At 40.4% G+C, this 14,925-nt stretch overlaps 1 protein-coding gene across 12 annotated transcripts in view; it reads left to right on the top strand.

The window, feature by feature from the left end:
• ncoa2 (nuclear receptor coactivator 2) overlaps positions 1-14,925 on the top strand; it is a 309,340-nt gene that overhangs the window by 252,318 nt on the left and 42,097 nt on the right. For 8 of the 12 annotated variants that reach the window (XM_041189195.1, XM_041189198.1, XM_041189203.1 and 5 more), the window contains 4 exons: positions 3,559-3,780; positions 3,944-4,073; positions 5,831-6,005; positions 9,633-9,929. In XM_041189195.1, coding sequence (XP_041045129.1) covers positions 3,559-3,780; positions 3,944-4,073; positions 5,831-6,005; positions 9,633-9,929 — 824 coding nt within the window. The remainder of the gene's footprint in view (positions 1-3,558; positions 3,781-3,943; positions 4,074-5,830; positions 6,006-9,632; positions 9,930-14,925) is intronic. The other 4 variants (XM_041189201.1, XM_041189204.1, XM_041189206.1 and 1 more) reach the window with 1 other exon arrangement.

Raw genomic sequence — 14,925 nt, forward strand, 5'->3', positions numbered from 1 at the left:
AACTTTTTACAATTTGTATAAATGACTTGGATGAAGGGACCAAAGGAATGGTTGCTAAATTTGCTGACGACCTAAAGATAGGCAGGAAAGTAAATTGCAAAGAGGATGTAAGGAGGCTACAAAGTGACATAGGTTAAATAAGTGGGAAAAGATCTGGCAAATGGAGTATAATGTGGCAAATGTGAAATCGTTCATTTTGGCAAGGAGAATAAAAAGGAACCTTATTATCTAAATGGTGAGAGATTGCAGAGCTCAGATTCAGATGGATCTGGGTGTCCTAGTGCATGAATCACAAAGGTTAGCTTGCAGGTACAGAAGGTAATTAGGAAAGCTAATAGAATGTTATCATTTATTGTGAGGGGAATTGATCACAAAAGTAGGGAGGTTATGCTTCAGTTGTACAGGGCATCGGTGAAACCACATCTGGAGTACTGTGTACAGTACTGGTCTCCTTGCTTAAAGAAAGATGTGAATGCATTAGAAGTAGTTCAGAGAAGGTTTACTAGACTAATACCAGGAATGGGCAGGTTGTCTTATGAAGAAAGGCTGGACAGGTTAGACCATTGGAGTTTAGAAGAGGAAGAGGTGACTTAATTGAAACCTTTAAGATCCTGAGGGATTTTGACAGGGGGGATGTGGAGAAGATGTTTCCTCTTGTGGAGAATCTAGAACTTGGGGTCAATGTTTAAAAGTAAGAGGTTGCTTATTTAAGATAGAGATGAGGGGAATTTTTTTAAGGTTGAGAGTCTTTGGAACTCTCTTCCTCAAAAGGTGGTAGAAGCAGAGACTTTGAATATTTTTAAGGCAGAGCTAGATAGATTCTTGACTAACAAGGGAGGAGCAGGCTCAAGGGGCCAAGTGGCCTACTCCTAATTCATATGTTTGCTGCAAGACCCAAAGCACTGGCAAGTCAAGCGAATCTCTTATACCATTTTGGACACACTTCAGCCTCATTTAGGCAGCAGCTTTCTCAAAGCACTCTGGTACAGGTAGAGATTTTTCTAGTGCCATCCTTTTACCACTTGCCACCCTATGTTATTGTGTTGATGGGTTAGAGTACTTCCAATAACTCCCGAAGACTGTTAGCTGCAAGCACTCTAACTTTCTTGTAACATACTTACAGTTATGAGAACACTCCTGTACACCAGCTTTTTTCCATGCTGCTTTCTCTTATACTCATGTGATCTAAGCGAGTCTATGTAATTCCTTCTATGATATCACAGACTTTACAGTTAACCCTTTATGGGACTTAAGCTAACATATTCCATTATGCTCCAGAAACCATCCACTCAGCTGCTTCTCACTCTTCCCTTCAGCCACATTTTGCTAAGATCCCCTTCATCTAAGCTCTGAACTTGCAGCTTTCTCTTATCTCCCTTCGTGTTGTCTCAGAGCTCATCTTGTCCGTAAGACCCACCTCCTGCTCCCCCAACTCTATTCATACCAAAGTGTTGACCACTCCCTCCTTGACCCCCATGTTAGCTGGTGTTAATGGTTCTCTCTCCTCTGGTACTGTCACCCTTCCCTTCAAATCTGCTGTCATTACCTTCTTGTCAAAAACATTTTTTTTTAAAGGAAAAAATCCCACTTATGTCCCCACTACTCTTGCAAATTACCATAACATATCCAACCTCCCTCTCCTGTCAAGTCCTTCAATATGTTATCACCTCACAAATCAGTGCCTAACTTTCGCACAGCTGAGATCAGTTGTGTTCTCCATATTGATATGAGCTAGCTCATGACAGCCTGCACAGCCTTGTGAATCTTTCGAGGTATATGTGGCTTAGGTACTTTCTAGGTAAAGTCACTGAGCCATTGTGGAACTTCAGATAATTAATTTTATTTTTAAAAAGACTAAAATTAAACTTGTTACATTTAAGCATTTAGCTGAGAGAGAGAGTAACTAATACTCCCTTTTCCCCTCTCAACCAAAAATCCTGAGGATCCACAGTGTTTTGTTTCTGCTGAAGAATTCTGGGGGTTTTCCTTTCAGCTATAAAGGCAATTAAATGTTGAAACATAATAGTTTTTCTGCAAACTGTTACTAGCCAATATGCATGTGCAAGAGAATGGAGAACGTAAAAGATATTGGAGGATTATAATGGTATTTGGTGCAATTTCTGACAGCAGCAAGAAATCTCATAATAAAAAAGGCAGCCAATGCAATTTGTTAAAATATGATTTAGGTGTGGTATAAGCCTTTCCCCCAGTCCCTATTTAACTCCTCTCTAGCCAAAAATAGTTTCTGTAACAGTTACACTACCTGCCTCAAACTACAATGTGGCATTTACAAGGCTTCAGTATTACTCCAAAAATTACTCCAGAATGAAATGCTGCATGTCCTATAACCCTGGTTTGTTGTTGTTTAATTTGACCTGATAAATTTTAGGGAAAACAGATTGTAATTATTCGGGGGTGCACTAACGTAGCATCTTTCATTATACTGAGCTTTATAATAGCACAAGACATAGGAGCAGGAATAGGCTATTTGGCTCCTTTCTTATTGACTTCAACTTTCTTACATTGTTCCCTTGTATTAAGCTTGAAATCTCTTGTTAAAATGTCATGAGCTTATATAAACTAAAGGATGACACTGGAGGTAAACATTACTTTTATCATCATTATACCGTTTGAATATAGCGTTATGGTAAATTATTATTTCTCTTTCTTTAAATGACCAGCTTTAAAAGAGATTATTCATGAAAGTTTATTTTTGATCAATTCACTGGAATTGGTCTATTTTAAGTAGCTGGAGCATAATAATTTACGTGATTCTTTAATCATAATGGAAGGAGAAGGATTTCCCCAGATGAGGGTATACCCGTAATGAATCGCAGTTTGAGACAAACATCGGAAAGTTTTTTGTGAAATTTCCCTGTGCCATGCAGTACTAAAAACTTGGCCAAAAAGCGCATGCTTATCCCTTTATAACTATAATGTTAGTTTGTGGCCTTGTTTGTCAGTAACTAATATATATATATATATATATATATATATATATAAACTATATATATATATTATTTTCCAGTTGTACTGAGCTATATTTTACATTTAAATTAACTCATACTGTTTGATTTTGGTGGCTTGTCTTCAGTTCATTTGGAAAGTAAAGTATTGACGTATTCAGTAGCAAAAGTGATTCACTTCCTCAGGAAGGAAGTTAGGGGTTATCCACACTCCTCAGCACCTGTCACTAGTACATAAAGCAACACTCCTTATCATCAAGTGTTTTTTTACAACATTTTAATGCAGAGAAGGGATGGCTTACATGTTCAGTAATTTTCAAGTGTAATATTATAGTGACTAAACTCTGAGCTACTTGAAGAATTTATCAAGATAAATGTTTTACAGTTATATATACAACAAGAAACTGCATTCGCATTGAAAATGTTTGCAGCATGGCAAGAACTGCAGATTTGAAAATAAATAGGTGAAAAAGAAATTGTTGAAGAAGAATAACAATTTGTTGGGTTTATATGTAACCATGTGTACTGCTCAAGGAAGAAAAATGAATTCCAAGTACTGCACCGTTCTCCAACCTTCATTGTTCCTTTCTAGGAATGGTCAGTAGTATGGGAAGTGGTGCCCCTCGATCCAGCATGGCTTCTATGGACTGGGGTCAATCGAGCTCTGCTGCCAACACCACAGGTAGCACAGGATCCAACACAATGACCAGGGCAACATTGCAAGGTAGTATGATATGCAATCCTACACCTGGTATTCCTATGAGACCGAACAGTCAGCCTGGTCAGAGATCAATGATCCAGACACAAATGATGGGTACGTTACATCATTTTTGTTTCTTGTGCTATTGGAACTTCTTTGTTATAAATGTCCTTTTGCGAAGCTAATCAATGTTTGCTTATTCTTTTCAAGGCTAGATTGTTGCAAAATGTTATTTTGGAAGGAAATCATTTTGTTACTACTTTTTTGTACCAATTAGGATCATCTGAAATTGAAATGGGTATGGGAGGTCCTCCATACAGCCAGCAGCAAGCGCCACCAAACCAAACAGCACCTTGGCCGGACAGTATAATGCCTATAGAGCAGGGACCTTTTGTCAATCAAAATCGGTGAGTTTCACAGTTAGTAAGGCAATAGGAATTTTGCTTTTTTGAGGAATTTGAATTGGAATAATTTTTAAAATGTAGTAATTGATCATTTATCCAAGTTAATCCCATATTTTCATATGTAGAGAGAGATAAGTTTCTTGAGTTGTAAATAGTTCAGTGTTTCATCCCTGAGTTCAAAGGAGATCCTAAACTGACAGTCCAAAAGTGTGGAGAGGAAAAGCAAGAACATAGAGCTGGTTGTGGGGTAAAAGGAAAATCAATTTTGGATGTTTAGGCAATAGACCAAAAAAGCTGAGATAATAAATTGGCAGTGACAGTAAAAATGGATAAAAAAGAGAAAACTTTGCAAAACCAATAGAATCCAAACTAAAAAGTGGATAAATCATAGCACAGAATATGAGCAATAAATGGGGAAGCTCAGGTCATTGATTAAAATAGAGAATGGTGCTGGTGGAGGGGTAGGGAATAAAGAAAATGAGGGAGGTTTGGAGTATTATTTAGAGACATCATCACAGTTTTGGAAAGTAAGGATTAGTTGTGTTGAGAAATTATCTAAAGAGGATCCCTTTTGGAATGAGCAAGGGATAGGTTGCACTGCTAGGACTATGTTATCGACAAGGTAACTTGGATTTATATAAAGTCCCTTGATTTAAAAAAAAACACTGGTGCTTTTCAAAGTTGTAAGAAAAACTGGGAGAAAGCCAAAAGAGGACGGATTAAGTTAGGTGACCAAGGTCTTGGTAAAAAGAAGTGGATTTTAAGAAGGCTAGTCAAAGAGAAGAGATGGAGATGATGGAGATGCAGATGCGGAGGGAGGGCATCCCAGAATTTAGAGCCTGGACAGCTGAGGGGATGGCCACTAATTGTTCAGTAAATGGAAAGGTGCATAAGAGGCCGGTGTCTGAGGAATGGAGAGTTATGGGGATAGAAGGTGTCCTTGGAGATTATAGAGTTGAGTGTGGCAAATCCAGGTATTGCCGAGACATCCAAAATTGATTTTCCTTTTCACACAACCAACTCTACATTCTTGTGATTATAATGGCAATGTGAATCAGTGAAGGAGGGGATGATGCATGACCTGGTCTTGGTTTGGTGGTAGGTTAAGGACAGCAGAGGTTTAGTTTGCGGAAGCTGGGAAAGGACAGTTTTGGAGTTTTCAAGTCTAGAAATAACAAAATCATGGGTGACAGGTTTCCTTACACTGCTTTCTAGTGTGGTGATGTGTCTTGCTGGGTCACTTAAGAGTACAGTTGAGGGTCAACCTTGTTGATGTTCTGGAGTTGCATATAGGCAAAACTGGGTAAGAGTGGCAGACTTCCTTCCCTAAAGGAAACTAGCAAATCATTTGGCTATTTATGGTATTTCAGTAGCTTCGTGGTAATTTTTACATTTACTGGTCCCAGCTTTTTATTCTTGGTTTTTGTTTCTCAGACTGCCATGGTGGGATTTCACCTCCTGCTCTCAGGGCTTTTTACTAACACAATAACATTTACCCAATACATTTCTGAAAGCTGCACATTTCTGTAAGTTTGGTCCTCTGAATAAACATCCATTGCAGAAATCTATTTGTGATATTCTGCTGCTACAGTTCAGTTGCAACAGTCTGCCCACTTCCAATTCAATTCACTGCAGTGTGAAGGCAGTAATTTGCACATAGGGAACATCTTTCAGATGAATTAGTACCTGTGCTATGATTTTCACTTCTAACAATATAGAAGCTTTTCTAGGTTTCTTTATATTTACGCTTTTTATACTAGTAGGCAATCCTACAGCAGTTCTCAAGACGATCTGCTTTGTCCATCTATTCCAATGGAAACTGCTAATGATGAAGGCACAATTCTTGATCAGCTGCGTTCAGCACTAAAGAATATTGATGAACTGGGTCTGGAGGAAATTGATCGTGCGTTAGGAATCCCTGAACTTGTCAACCAGGTAAATGTTCATTTATGCACAAAAGATTTTGAGGTTAAGAAGATTCATTGTAACTTTTTTCATGAAAACTCTGGTCATAGTAGGATGTACACTAATTGCAGGGAAACCTCCTTCCCACCAACACACTGTGGATATGCAGCTACGTTCCTTACTAGTTTATGTTCAGTATGAGTGAAGGTTGCCATGTGACCTGTGCACAGCACATAATCTTAATCACAAAGTCAGTGATAAACTGAGAAACTGTCTAGCAAAGAGGAGTATTTTTGATTAGTGCTAAATAACTTTACTAGATTTATGGTGAAACCACAAGAAGAGAATTGGCAATGGCCATCGTCCTTTATCAACTATTTTAATTTTAAAAATCTGGGTTTGTAATTCTTAAGTTTTAATTGTTTTCAAATGTCATTTGTCATTACTCCCACCTCTCTCTTCCTGTCTTGGTGTTCATCTCATAAATACCTGTCTTTGAAGATTCTTGGAAAAGTTTTTACTTTTGAATGCGTTATAAAAATGCATGTTGGCTGATGAATCATTGTGTCCAGCGTAGCTTCCTGAAACTGTCATTTGGATAAAACTAGTGGTGTTCCTCCATTGTGAGTTTGTTTCCAGTTGTTGTGAGCCAAATTGACCTGCAAACTGAACATTGTCAGTGCTATAAATTTGAAGAGCTTATACTGTGAAAGCATTCTGCATTCTGTCATAATCATGCAGTTACTGGCTATAAAACGTGAATGTGACACTGGCAAGATTGGCAAATTGCGTTTGAAGGGACTACACTGAATTTTGTACAATCATGCACAATAGACAATGCAAGGACTGTTATATTTTCTGAATGCTTTGAGTATGTGGAATAGATCAAGGGAAAAATGGCTTGTTTACTTGGCTCAGCTACCTGGTAAAAGATACTTTGATCCACCTTGTATTTGAAGCTCTCTAGGTTGGTCCGCCCCCATTTTGTATCCAGGTTCTGTAGGTACTGAAGAGTGCACCTCCTCAGAGGAGGTGTCCTGGAGATCCAAATAGGGAAACAGGGACAACCCTACTGGCATGACCCTCACTCATTTGCCAGCAGTTCTGCTAGTTTGATGCTCCTTTTTTATTTCTGCAGGTAAACTCTTCAGTGACTGACTTGAAAAATGCTGCTCCTGGCTCACCTCCATTTTTAAGTGACTGGCACTGCCCTTGAAATAATTGCAGCAGTCGCTCCCAAATCTCAGCCCCAAACATACAATCTTCAAGGTACCGCCCATATTGTGGGTTGGACTTACAAATATTTAATTTGATATCCAATATGAAGCTCGGATATATATTAACAGTCAAGCACATGTCCCAGGATACTCTGACTCTGGTCCCACCGAGAACATTTGTGCTCTGATGTTCATTGCACATGGACTTCCAGCAAAGGAAGTAAATATCCTGGTTGACTTTCCTTCTCTCAGCTCATAAACACTCAAGGGTCATTGTATCATCCCCATTGCAGTCCTGGCTTGGTCAACAAATTTAGCAAAGATTGTGCCATGAACCTTCTGACCACATGCTGCGTTTATCTACCTTGTTTTCAGGGGTTTGGTCCCACTGAATGCTAAAAAGGGTTAATGATTGTTGTTATGTGAAACAGTGTTATGTGTCAAAATCCACTGTTGTGGACTTTTTAAAAAACTTACACTGTGGTAAGTAATTTGTGCCAAATTGATCATTTAATTCAGTGAATAAGATTGATTAAAAGTTGATGAAAGTGTTTTAACTTTTTTTAAAAGGGTATATGCTACATAGCTGGTTTGGTATTTGGAATGAGAAGTTAGGAAAAGTGCTTTTCACTGACTGAACAATTCACTTAGCTGTGAGGACAGAATAAGATAATGATTTCCATAAGAATCTGAATTGAGTCCATTTTTAGATAATTTATAATCTCTAATCAAGTAGAATTAAGAATTCGTGAATAGTTTGAATAATGGTTACATGGTAAAGATTCTGTAACCTGCACTAGCTGCTGAAAAAATGTTTCACAAACTGTGAATTTTGAGTATAAAATCATCTGCCCAAAGAAACTGCTTTTTAAAGAATTCAGATTGTAGTATAAATAGTCCTAGACGTACAGTAATCTGTAAAGTGTTGAATACAATAGATATTTGTTTGTTGAGGAATGGTATACATTGGACAATATCATTCCTTGAAGCAAACATAGATATCGACAATGCCACAGATAATGGAAATCTGAAATAAAAGCAGAAAATATTCAGAATATTTAGCAGGTCTGGCAGTATTTGTGAAGAGAGAAGTGGTTAATGTTTTAGTTTGATGATCTTTTATCAGAACTGTCAATAGATATTGTCAGTCCAAGTTTGTGTATATGAGAAACGGGATTTCATCCCATTTTATGTTACAGAAGGCTTATAAATAAAAGGAATTGGAAATATTAAAGTTGTGATAGTTTAAATGACTGGGAATATTATCTTTGAAAATTTTTTTATCTCTTCAGTTATCAAGGTCAAATCAGCTGCAGTTGTCTCTTTTATTGCTAATATGAGAGATGTAGTATTAGAATTTGTTCACTTTTTGAAAACTGAGTTCTGACCAATGTACCTTCTAATTTTTATTTGTAGTGCAGATGAGTCTTAAAGGGACTGACTTCTGCACCGGGACCTTTCAGGTTACACGGCTGAACAGTTTAGAGGGGGCAATGTTTCTAGCCCATTCCCACATAAGCAATAATATATGGCACTCTGGAAAAACTTGACAACTGCTATAGAAATTATGTGGTTTTTAATGTTTGTTTAAAAAAAATTAAAATCTGTGCTAATTCTGACAATGCAACGCAATCCTGAGTGACGAGTATTTTGTATTGTGTGCACCTCAATACCTTTTGGAGCTCTTGAGAAACTATTTGTTTAAATGTAAATAGGGAGTATAGATTTTTCTTGTGTTTAGGTTGCAAAAGATAAAAGACGTGCATTTATATAGCGCCTTTCATGACCACTAGACTTCCCAAATACTTTACGGCCTACTACAATCCTGGACCAAACCCCCAAGACTTTGGTACAATCTAGTTAGGGACCAATAACTTTTTGTTTAAAGTAGGCATTGTGAGATTTAAGACACTGGCTAAGAGAATAAAGCCACAAGATTCCACAAATTTTGAACAAACAAAAATAAACTTCATCTTTCTGACATTATATAGTAAGATAATTTCTCTAATATTCAGGGTTAATAATGAGATACATTAACAGGCAAACTGGCCAAACACACCACATGCTCAATAAATGGCAGATGCAACCAAGACAGATCCTGCAGATTTCACAACCCACCCAGACATCAGTAAACAATGTGAGTTAACCAGTCTCATTGAAACCCTGGCTCTTTCACAAGGGATTCCAGTCTTCACCTTTTCATCCTTAGTGTGGGTGCCCACGCTCAGCCCAAAGAACTTAAAATGCTGAATTGCATAATGCACAGCCTGCTCCCGGTCTGCACACATGCACAGAAACTCTGAGGTCTGTTGGGACTTCGGGTTCCTAACCTCTGCTCTCGACTTTAAAGTAAGTGTCTCCGATTTAGGAATACTAAAGTGAAAGAGAAAAGGCCGTTCAGCACATCTCGCTTATTATAGTTTTGTTTTTGTTTTCACAGAGCCAAACTGTGGATCACCAACCAGAATCGTTCCCTAGCCAGAAGTCCACATTGATGGTAGAAAAACCTCAAGTTTATAATCAGCCATATGGTTCTCAGACTACAGTAGTACAAGGAAACTACTCCAGCATGCAGGAACCTAATTTTCATCCTTTGGCTACTCAAATGGGGCAGCGACCAGGGTACTCAATGTTACGAATGCAACCAAGGCCTGGGCTAAGATCTCCTGGTATGGTGGCCAATCAGCCCAATCAGCTTCGGCTTCAACTGCAGCAAAGGCTTCAAGGACAGCAAATGGTAATTCCTAATGGTCATTTCAAAGTTCATGTTTACTCATCTTATTCTTCTTAAGAAGTTACATGAATTGACATTTGCCTAGGTAATGTTCTAGTTGTCTTCATTAATGAGAATCATAGAAATTTATGGCACAGAAGGAGAATCTTCAGCCCATTGTGTGTTTGTCAGCTGAAAAAGAGCTGTCACCCTAATCCCACTTTCTGGCTTTTGGTCCATAAACTTGTAGGTTATGGCAATTCAAGTGCAAATCCAAGTACTTTTTAAATGCCATGGATTTCGGCCTGTACCACCCTTTCGAGCCGTGAGTTCCAGATCCCCACCACCTCTGGGAGGAAACATTTGCACTCAATTCCCCTCTAATCCTGACAATTATTTTACAACTGTCTGCCCTAATTATTGACCTTTCTGCTAAGTGAAATAAGCCTATCCACTCTGTCTAGGTCCCTCATAATTTTATACACCTCAATAAAATCTGCCATCTGCATCATCTGTTTCAAAGAAAACAACTCCAGCCTATCCAATCTTTCCTCATGGCTAATAGTTTTGCAGACCTGGTAACTCACTCATAAATCTCCTCCGTGCCTTCTCTAGTGTGATCTCCTCTTTGTGGTGACCAGAACTGTATGCAATACTCTAGAATTGTAGGGGTAGGGGGGGCTTGTACCCCCATTGCAAGAGTAAGCCAGCAGCCGATGGACCGAAAGAAAAACCCGCTCCGGAGCAATAACACCACTCGGTGGGGGGAAGTCCTGCCCACGAGAACTGCCAGCCAATCAGATTGTCTGGCAGCTCCAGCAGTCCCAGCAGCACCACAACTGAGTGGTGAGTAAACAAAGTCCTGAGTAGGACTTTGATGGATCTTGGAGCCAAGTAAGTCCCAGGCTTTCAGGGCAGAGGGAGATCCAGCAGCCTAGGGAGGGGATTGAGGGATGTCGGGGATGGGTTTTGGAGGCCAGGTGGGAAGGTAACTTCTTGGGTGGGGGGTGGGTGCCCCTGACGAAGGCAAAGTGCACTCCCCCGAATGCTGTGCCTCCCTTCTTCCCTGCCTTTAGAAAAAAAATTTTCAAAAAAGGCCTGCTCATGCCCACCATTTTCTGATGCATGCAGTGTGAAATACGGGTTAGTTGCCTTGGTAACAAGCTCAACTGCACATTAATTTTTTTTAAAATGGTGCCCACTGTATTATGGGGACTGGGTCAGGGGCGGGCGGGAAGGCAGAGAACTTGCCACATCTAATTTTATGTGCATCCACCAACCGAAAACAGGCCCAGCGGGGGATGGGCTGTAAAATCCAGTCCATTGGTATTTTCAGAACAGAGGGAGGCCATTCTGTTCATTGTGTACGTGCCAGAGAACAAGTGGAATCCAGCCTAGTCCCATTTTCCAGCTTTTGATGCATAGCCTTATAGGTTACAACACTTCAAGTGCAAACCCATGTTCTTTGTAAATGTAATGAATATTTCTGCCTCTACTGTTCTTTCAGGCAGTGAGTTCTACATCCCCATCGCCCTCTGGGTGAAAAAATTCCCCTTGAATCCTCTCTTACCCTAAATCTATGTCAATGGTTATGAACCTCTCAGCCAAGGGAAATAGGGCCTTCCTATCTACTCTAATTTTATAATCATAATTTTAAACATTTCAGTTAGTTCTCCCCTTAGCCACCTCTGTTCCAAAGAAAACAACCCAAGCCTATCCAATCTTTCCTGAAAAATTAAATTCTCCATTCCAGGAAACAACTAGTACTCTCCTCTGTACTGTCTCTAGTGCAGTCGCATCTTTCCTATAGTGCAGTGACAAGAACTGCAAGCAATGCTCCAGCTATGACCCAATTTGTGTTTTATACAGTTCCAGCATAGCTTCCAAGCTCTTATCTGTGCCTCAGCTAATGAAGGCAAGCATTATGCCTTCTTGACTGCCTTATCTACCTGTCCACCAACCTTCAGGGATTGGTAGACATGGACTTCAATGTCTCTCTGTCCCTCTACACATCTTTTTATCCTACCATTTATTGTGTACTCCCTTGCCTTGTTAACTTTCCCCAAATGCATTACCTCAAACTTCTCTGGATTGAACTCCATTTGCCACTGTTCTGTCCACCTGACTAGTCTATTGATAACTTCTGGCAGTCTATAACTCTTTTGTTATCAACCACAGACAATTTTTGTATCATTTGCAATTTTTCAAGGTGGAGTCCAGATCATTGATATAAACTACAAAAACCAGTGGGCCTAATATTGAGCCTTGCAAAACCCTCACTGGAAATTAGCTTTTCAGTCACAAAAATACGGATCAACCATTACCCTTTGCTTCCTGTCTCTGAGCCAATTTTGGATCCAGCTTTTACTTTCATGACCTGTCTACTGTTAGAGACAAGAGAGAGAAGCGAACTGAACTTCTTTATCCTCTCTGTCTGTCCGTAAGCAGAGATGCTTTTGAATTATTTTTAGAGTAGGCTGTAGATGTTTTCCCAAACCCTCAGTTTGTGTGGTCCAATTTTATAAGTAAAACTCAGCAAAGTCACTTTATGATTAATTATGATTAAGGTTAGTTTATTTCACATTCATACCCCAGGGAGGGTGGGGATGTTCGTTTCTCTCTCTCCCTCACATACACAACACACAACACGCATGCACACGCACAGTAAGGGGGATAGGAAAGAGGGAGTTTTTACAACTATGGATAGCTATAGTAAAGGAACCACGGGAATGAATATTAGTTCACATGATTTCCAGAGTCCAGAAAGTCAAAGTCCATAGGGAGTTTCCTTTGTGATGTAGTTCCGTTCAGATGAATGGCTGGTTGGAGACAGCAGCACGAAAGTCCTTGAAAATGAATGAGAATGCTTTTAAAATAAAAACAGGCTTTGACGAACTGAGAGATGGTGGCCACCTGCTGGTCAACCAAGAGCTGTACTTTTCAGGCTGGAAGTAATCAGCAGACTGAAATGTGAGGCTAGGAATGTAATATTAAACCTGTCCAAAAGGCTAGAAGCATGAGGTCAGGTGATATGGCCCATTAATGAGTTAATTGTCACTTTGCAAGCAGTTTCTATGCTTCTGGCCAAAAGTCATTGTTTCCCTTAAGAGTGAAATGGTGGCTGTTAACTCATTATACCTCAAGAGATGTTTCGATGTCTCTGCCTGTGTTATCACCCCAGCTGGGGAACCAATTCATCTGTTAGCCTTCTGGTTTTATAATTATAATGCGGCCTTACATTGGGGTGTGAGATTCCACAGAGATGAGTGTGGCAATCTTTTGTTCTTGAAATCTCTATTGGAAGTTTCCAGGATGGATGGCCAATCCTGTGAGTCATGTGACCTGTAGCGGACATCTTTCAGTTCAGCAAAAGTCTATTTTCAAATTGCAAAAAAAAATAAAGTTTGATGTACCTAGGTTTGATTTCTTTCATGGGCAGGATATTACGCTCTCTGTGCAGGAATGCGCCCAACTCGCCTGAGCATAAAATGATGCGCAATGATATCGGGCGAGCATCCCAACATCACCGCACAGTCTCGCAATATTTTGCTCGGCGGGCACGCAGCAGAGTTGGCTGCGCACCTGCCGACAACTAAAAGACCATTAAGTAGCTAGTTAAATTCAAATTTACGCTGCCTGTCCAACCTAGTGGTTGGCGGGCAGGCGAAAAGACCAAGCAGCCTTTACGGTTTTTTAGGAAACCTCAACCGTAGGCAGGATGAGGTTTCCCATAGCAAACAAACATCAGATAAACATTTTACTTTTGAATTAAAAACATGTCCCAGCTCATGTGACAGAGTCACATGAAGGGACATGTTTTATGACAAATTTGTTTCCTTTTATTTTTAAACAGCGCTTCATCTCCCTGAGGCAGCTCCGTCCCTCAGGGAGATTGAAGCGCTCTTTTGCGCATGCACGAAGATCACGCTAGGCCTGCTCGCCCTCCTCCCCCCACCCACATAGGCAGTGCTGAGCGCTGCCGCTTGTGTTCAACGCTGGGCGGCCCTTAGTTGACCCGCCAGCGTGAAATGGCGGTGCAGAGCCGACCGCCCAGCTTCCCGACTGCCCCTGCCAAGGGCACAATCCTGCCACATGTCTTATTGAATTATACTACTATGTGGAATTTTGTCAAAAGCCCTGCTAAAATCCAATACATCAAATGCAGTGCCCTCATCAACCTTCCATGTTATCTCCCCAAAAACATTCACACTCATGATCTTCCCATAACAAATCAGTGCTGACTCTTTGTTTAATTCACGTATTTCCAAATGAACCCTGTCCTTCAGGATCAAACAGTGCAGAAGAGGCCCTTTGGCCCATCGAATCTGCACCAACATGTGAGAAACACCTGATTTACCTACCTAATCCCATTTAGCAGCACTTGGCCCATAGCCTTGAATGTTATGACATGCCAAGTGCTCATCCAGGTACTTTTTAAAGGATGTGAAGCAACCCACCTCCGCCACCCTCCCAGGCAGTGCATTCCAGACCGTCACCACCCTCTGGGTAAAAAAAATTTTCCTCACATCCCCCCCTAAACCACCTGCCCCTCACCTTGAACTTGTGTCCCCTCGTGACTGACCCTTTAACTAAGGGGAACAGCTGCTCCCTATCCACCTTGTTCATGCTCCTCAGAATCTTGTACACCTCGATCAGGTTGCCCCTCAGTCTTCTCTGCTCCAATGAAAACAAGTCTATCCAACCTCCCTTCATAACTTAAATGTTTCATCCCAGGCAACGTCCTGGTGAATCTCCTCTGCACTCCCTCCAGTGCAATCACATCCTTCCTATAATGTGGTGACCAGAACTGCACACAGTACCCCAGCTGTGGCCTCACCAAGCCTCTATACAACTCCAAATGACCTCCCTACTTTTGTAATCTATGCCTCGATTGATAAAGGTAAGTGTCCCATATGCCTTTTTCACCACCCCACTAACATGCCCCTCCACCTTCAGAGATCTATGGACACACACGCCAAGGTCCCTTTGTTCCTTGGAACTTCCTAGTGTCATGCCGTTC

The sequence above is a fragment of the Carcharodon carcharias genome, chromosome 6 (genome assembly GCF_017639515.1).
Source record: "Carcharodon carcharias isolate sCarCar2 chromosome 6, sCarCar2.pri, whole genome shotgun sequence".
In the NCBI taxonomy this organism is placed as follows: Eukaryota; Metazoa; Chordata; class Chondrichthyes; order Lamniformes; family Lamnidae; genus Carcharodon; species Carcharodon carcharias.